General features: G+C 39.0%; 1 protein-coding gene across 1 annotated transcript; it reads right to left on the bottom strand.

Moving 5' to 3' along the window:
* Positions 1 to 1,989: 1,989 nt before the first annotated feature.
* BACH1 (BTB and CNC homology 1, basic leucine zipper transcription factor 1) lies at positions 1,990 to 5,284 on the bottom strand (the record flags this gene model as incomplete). The annotated part of the gene is given in 3 exon segments (XM_010077057.1): positions 1,990 to 2,196; positions 3,901 to 5,107; positions 5,109 to 5,284. Coding segments are annotated over 3 exon segments (1,590 nt in total), but the record flags the coding sequence as incomplete, so codon positions are not given.
* Between the last annotated feature and the right edge of the window lie 1,766 nt (positions 5,285 to 7,050).

Raw genomic sequence — 7,050 nt, 5'->3', positions numbered from 1 at the left:
CAGAGCTCTCAATTCTTCTGGTGAAGAATCTGTTTAGTTCACACAATTCCTCTCCCTGCTATAGCATATATAATAAGCTCTCAATTACATTTCTTGGATCACAGCTTATAGCATGTCACTCACTGACACACCCTCCTCCTGAGCTACAGGATCTTCAGGGAAGTAGTGCTTCTTGAAGCCAGTTGTCTTTTACTGTGGTCCCCCTCACAAGTATCCTCATTTTAAAGCTTTGATGCGAGAAAGTAGGAATGTGAATATACACAGGCGCTCTGAAAGAGTTTTTTCTAACAAACCAACATCTCCTTGAATGGCCCACATGTATTCTCAAATATGGAACATTAGTGAACAGCAAGAACACATATGTTCACCTGAAAGATCAATAAACAAAGACTATATGGGGGTCAAAAATTACATTATCAGTACGGAAGACCAAGAAAAACAACCAAACTTATTTCTTCCAGATAACAGATTCAGTACCAAACAGCATTTATCCTCAACGTAAGTAGAGCTTAACATAAGACTTCAAATTTTACAGAATCACTTGGGCAGGAGATACCTTGGGATATCTGTAAAGATCACACTGCTCAGGGCTGTGCTCAGTCATCTCACAAAAACCTTCAAGGACAGAGCATGCACAACCTCTCTGGGTAACCTGCTTCATTGCCTGCCTCCTGTCCCCACTGGAAAAAAGTGTTTCCTTACATTCAGTTGAAACCTCCCATTTTAATTCATTACAATGTCTCTTGTTCTCCTGCTATGAAGTACTACCTTCCGGCAAACACGAGACCTTCCACTCCCAATGCCTACATGACCTTGGGGACTTCCCCATAGATATGGGCAGGTGGCTGTTAGGCTTCCCATGGCCATCTTTTCTCCAAGCAGAAGCCCTGTTTCCTCTGCCTCTCACCCCTGGTGGCTGGTGGCCTTCTCCAAACCTTGCTCCCATTTCTCAATGCACTTCTGGCAGTGGGAGAGGTCAAAACTGGGCAAAAGATTCAGTCTTACATGTGCTAAAGATAGGAGTTTCTAGTCCATGGCACTTTGTTCTAATTTTATCTTCCTTTTCACTCTGAAGTCACAAGGAGAAAGGTGCAACGTAACTGCCTATGTTCCTAGCTGACGCAGAGGCCAATTTCACGTACATAAACACAAAGGCTAAAACACTCCATAAACAAGAATTAAGAGTACAGTAACCCTGAACAACTGAACTATTTAGTGCACATGGTACGATCAACTATGTAACTGAGATGAGAAGGTCAGAAACAAGGACAAGAAAAAAGCCATTCACAACTATTTTCTTGTCAGGAGAACTTCAGATTATCCACATTTCTCTTAAGTTAAACATTTATCTTTTTATTGCCTTTTAAGATGGAGAAAATACATAAACAGATGGTTGTAGAGAAATCTGGGTGCACTAATTCCTCAGCTACAGTCTTGATACAACTGCTAAAAAGGCAAGCAGCTTCCTGAGTTCTGCTGTATCTTCTGCCTTTCTGCAAGGGCCTCATTTCTAAGATTCAAGACTCAGGAAACAGTTCACCAGCCCACACTGATATGTTACACGAACAATACTTCACAATTAACAACTGCATAACAGTAAACTCAATCACGAGCAATACCACAAGCTGAAGAATAAAAGCACAAAGCAGGTTTAAAGAGACAGAAAACAAAGTAGAGTGGGATGATGGTTTGGGAAACATTCTGTACAATTATGCTTAAAGCTGATGGGCTTCAGAAACACCATTCATCTAAAATTATGCTGTGATGCACTTTTACTTGAATGGAAACAAGTTTACAGAAGGAAAAATGTGTGTACTTTAGAGTGAAGCACAGAAAATCTAGAACTGCTATCAAGAAGTCATTTAAGACTGATAAAGTTTTCTGAGCTTGAGTGGAAAAAATAGCAAGCCACTTCAAACTACTGCCAGATGTCCAGTCAAGACGTTTAGAAAAAGACACAAGTCAACAGTAATGCATATTTATACATACCAGTTTTTCAATTTCAGATTCAAGATTTTGTATGCAGTCAAGTTTTCTCTTACGACATCGCTGTGCTGCAATTCTATTTTTACTTCGTCTTCGGATATCATGAATACAGTCCAATTGTTCAGGAGTTAATTTATGCATTTTCAGAAATGACTGGAAGTCATTTCTGGAAAGTGAGATAATCCTTTGTGCATTAAATGGCAGTTTTACCTAGAATGTAAGATACAGTGGTAAATCACACGTGAAACCGATATACACAAACACCAACAGGTCAATTCAAGCTTTCATTTTAAGCATTCTTTACCACACCATCCATCTTTCTTCCTAAATCTCAGAAACAAGAGCAAGCTAATGTAGCCATCAGGTGAGGTGGATAAAACCCAGGGGTTTCAACTAGATGAGTTCAAGCACAGGGGAGAAATACTCAGAATAGGATGAAATCTACCCATGCATGCAGCAAATCAATTAGGTGATACACTCTAGGAAAATAAGTTATAGTTAGGTGGTGTACAAAGCAGGTGTCAAGAATCACTAACAGTCTGAAGTTTCCCCTAAGCCACTATTAAGACTGTTAACCTGCACACTTTCTTACACCTATAGTTTTCTGCAGGAAAAGTTCACCTGAAACAGGCATTTACTTAAAATATAGAAGTTACAATATTTGTCTTGTAATACTTAATGCTGGAGAAGAGAGCCAGGACCTTGCTACTGTCTGTACACCTGAGCTACAGAAGCAGGAGCTTCTGAAACACACATAGATCACAAAGTCCTGATCAAAACTGAAAAACATCTTTAAAGGTAAAGACACAAAATAATTGCCACATTTTGTTAAATACCCAACTAAAGACACTTGAGTATATTAAGTAGGAAAATACGTTACCTTGATGTGGTCAAAGATATGAATTTAGTTTCAACAGCAAAGAGAAAAACCCTTTTGTGTGTCTGGCCACCACTGACAACAAACAGGCAAAAAAGAGGACAGAGTATCGCCCTCAGCAATGACACCATCTACTTCCTTGTCACGTAAAGATGAAGAATGTATTTAACCAATTCTGACCCTTTGTTTGGCCTGACAACTTTCTATATTGATGGTAGGTAGCTTCCACTGATTTTTTTAAGTCTCAGTAAGGTGCTGCATCTTGAGCAGAAGAAAACCTAGTGCTTTAAAAGCAACTGAATTTTCATTACATTAAATGATCCATCATACACAAGAGCTGCACCACAATTCTACAATTCTAAGAACTGTGACAGAAATCATTCTATGTATATAGTAAAATCTTTTGGGATTAGACTACTTATGTATGGCATCTGCCTAAAACGCTACCAAAGCAATGACAAAGGAAAGAAGTGCCAAATAATTTTTGCAGTTGGAGGAACAAATATAACCTCAGTTTTTGAGAAGGTGATACTATTAAAGCACTCTTAAATATACAGCTAATGAAGTCAGCTTGAAAATTTTCATTTCAGAGTAATTCTGAAATATAATTTCTCTCCCACGTTCTCCCCACAACTCAGAATAAAACCAAGAAAACTTTTAAGTGTCTATAAAAAAAAAGTTCCAGTAAGTTTAGTTTTCTTAAGTTTAACTGAAGTAGACAAAAAAAAAATCTAAAAGGAACTCCTATGCCTTGGTTTAAGACTCACAACTTTTTCTGATAAAATTGTTCCAGAAAAATATCTCAAGAGATCTAGTACCTGAGCACCTACCACTTCAATATCCTACTAAAAAAAAATACTTTATAAGTCTCCCTGAACTAACAGTAATCTTCCATGTAAACCTTTGAATGGTTGAAGTTTAATTTCACAGATTTTTAAAACAACCAACCACAAAAAAACCCCCCGAAATTCAGGATGAGGTTTTCAAATGGTGCCTTAAGAGACAGGGAGATAAAAGATACACCAGGACGTTCTTACCTCACATTCTTGTTCTCTTGCTGAACAGGATTCGCTGTCTCCCTCAGTGTCAGTTTCTGAATCCTCTCCCAGACTTATCACATAATTATAGGGACACTGTTCTTGTTGCTGTCCCTGGACATAATCTCCACTGCTTATTTCAGAGCTGTTGGAGCATCCTTCAGTACTAAGATTGCTTATAAAGGGGCAGTTGACAGAACTCAATGTTGTAAAAGTTCGTTGAGAGCAAGGTTCAGGGCTTTCACTGATCCTGATACCCAGCCATGGACACTCCGATTTCTTCCCTGAATACATTGGCTCCATGCACTCTTTTGGAACTGCAGGGGGTAAATGTATTTGACAGGCTTCTGTGCTATAAATATCACTCCAGAACCCTTTTGCTAGATGTTCTGCTACCTCTCTCTCCACACTGCTTCGATCACCAGCTGCTGTAATGTTAGTGGCTTCCCTAGTGTCCAAATCAACCTTCGAAGATGTGTCACCTTGACTTTCAACTTTGTCATTCCCACTTCCTGTACCTGATACAGTTTTTTCAGCTAAGACTGTGCTGTTTTGCATACTACTGAAATTCAAGTTACCATATTGCTCACAGGTATGTAAAAAAGAAACAGAATTGAGTCCATGAGGTGCAGCAGAGTTTTGGGGGAAAGCAACAAGATCCATTTTCTCCACAGGGCACAAAACATTCTGAGTCACAGAATCTCTCTTTGACTCTTCCTTTTTCTCAGTGTCTTCCTCCCCTTCTTCCATTTTTACCTGAGCCTCTTCACATTTTGAGACCAGCTGCATAGGTACACACTCCTGAGCTTTTTGTATCCCATTATTATCAGATACTTCCTTCTCAAGAAAAGTTGCAATTGGTGGCATCTGAATGTCTTTAATACTAGAACTGGACTCTGAAGTATGAACTTTGTCACTTCCAAAAGCTTTCTGGAATTTCCTATACTTTGGGCATTGGGAAGATAAGCCGGAAACACTACCCCTTTCCAAATGTACAGGATCACATGTTTGACTGGCGTTATCTTGGAGAGCTGGCGATGAGTTAGCATTTTCTTCATCCTTAGAGAGTTTTGTGTCAGGACTTTGCATATATTCCTTCTCTAAAAGTTCTTCTGCTTCATCATCTATTTCTAGGTCTCCATCAGCCCCGTTGCCAGTTTTAGGGTTTGTTTTCCGATAACGCTGTGTACAACACTTCTTCCTAGGATTGATCCGATTTAAAGTCCAAAAATTTGAACTTGAGAAACTGAAAGCAAGACTCTTCAATGTTGTGTACACCCAAAAATTCAGCACACTTGCAAACTTCAGACACATTGTCTTTATCTAAAATAAGTTTAGCTGTGTATGCAAACTGAAGCAAAGGACTAAATCCTTTAAGTGTTACCTATTAAAAAAAAAAAAAGGAAAGAAAAAAATATTAGCATGGCCAATACGGCTTTAAATAGAAAAAACACACAGAACCCAGATTTACCTGTAAGCAAACCATGCCAGCAGGACAGACCACAAGACAAACGCCAGCAAATCTGTTCCACAGAGAATATCTGGCCACGCTCATTCTGAAACAAATCTTCTTCACTGTGATCAATCTCTTAAACCCAAGTTGTACATGAACTACTCTAGAATAAGATCAAAAGGCTGCTGGTATTTAATTGTTCCTTTCAATTACTGTTATTTGCTCAGTCTTATGCATCACTGATATAAATAAGTTTGAAAAAATTGAATTTGACCACATATGATTATTTATTACCATAGCCACCTACTCCTTTCTTCCTCCCACAGGTGAAAAGAATTGCACCCAAAAACTGTACACCAAACCAAATTATTCTCAGTTCAAAGCCTCTTTGGAGTACGAAGTTCTGTTTGAACATTTCCACCACTACCACATTGGTTTTTACAGCAGAACAGTTGCCTAACAGGGAATCCAGAGATAAACAAAAATTGTATCATTATAAACTGAACATGATCATCTTCTTCACATGAAAAAGCTACTAAGGAATTAGGTAGAAATCCGTAAACAGATCATCATATTACAACTTACATTACACTTCCTTTAGCCATTCTCTGCAAATGAAGGATAAAGCAGTATGTCCATTACTACTGGCTCAAACTCAAACCCACATTCTGCTCCTCTCCTTTATTGAAGTGAGCAGGCCTTTATGCTGAATTAAGTGATATATGAATGCATTAACTATAGTGATTTTTTCTGCCAGCAAGACAATTCACTATACATGCAATTTAATTTGGGAATCAGTTGAGGGTTTGTTTTGTTTAGTGGTTGGTTGCTGTTTTTTTCACAGAACACAAACAACCTATGAAACAAAGTTGAAGAGATCTGCACAGAGGCAGTTTAGCAAAACTGCCAGAAAACTGTTATGACCTAAAGAATTTTTTTTTAATAGCATTTGAAATTTACTATAGAGATAAGACTACTGATTACACCACCAATTAATTCATCCTTAATAATGTGGCATGTAAAAGACAGTTTATCTATAAGCTGGCAAGAAGTCTTCAATCATAGTATCAATAAATCACTAAAGTGGGTTTAGAAATAAGTTATATTCATACACAAAACTGAACAAACAATGATATTTCAAAACTGCACATTCTTTCTATATAAGGTAGTGTCGTGGGTTAAAGACTGCTTAAAGTTTAACTGTTAGTTTTCTTTTTTCTCCCTTTTCTTCATAAATAGCTAGCAAGAGGCTGTGTTTTGGATTTACGCTCAGAAGAGCTGATAAGGGAATAATGTTTTGTTCTGCTGCCAAGGTCAGCAGACGAGCAAAGAGGCATAGCCGCTTGCTAGCTGGGATTTGCTCTTAGGTTAAGATTGAGAACCAGACTGACCGATGTTTTATTCCATATCATGCACGTCATGCCCAGTATATAGGCAAGAACACCCGGAAGAGTGCTCTCTTTTGCCTTAGCTCCGCTTTTCGGTGCTCTCTCCTGGCTCCGCATCGCTCTCCAAGGCCTTCCCCCCCCTTCCCCGCACACACACCCCGGTCAGCTCTCTCTCTCTCAGCCTGGGACGCCCGAATCGTTATCTCCGCTCCATGAGTTTCGGGATCCTCCCTCTCCAGGGGGATCGTTATCTGGGGTCAGGTGGTTGTTTTCCCCCCTTCGATCTGGGACGCTCGGGCTGTTATCTCC

Source organism: Pterocles gutturalis, unplaced genomic scaffold (assembly GCF_000699245.1).
Source record: "Pterocles gutturalis isolate BGI_N339 unplaced genomic scaffold, ASM69924v1 scaffold18318, whole genome shotgun sequence".
Lineage (NCBI taxonomy): Eukaryota > Metazoa > Chordata > Aves > Pterocliformes > Pteroclidae > Pterocles > Pterocles gutturalis.
The sequence above is the reverse complement of the archived record's forward strand: the minus strand, read 5'-3'. Positions and strand labels throughout refer to the sequence as shown.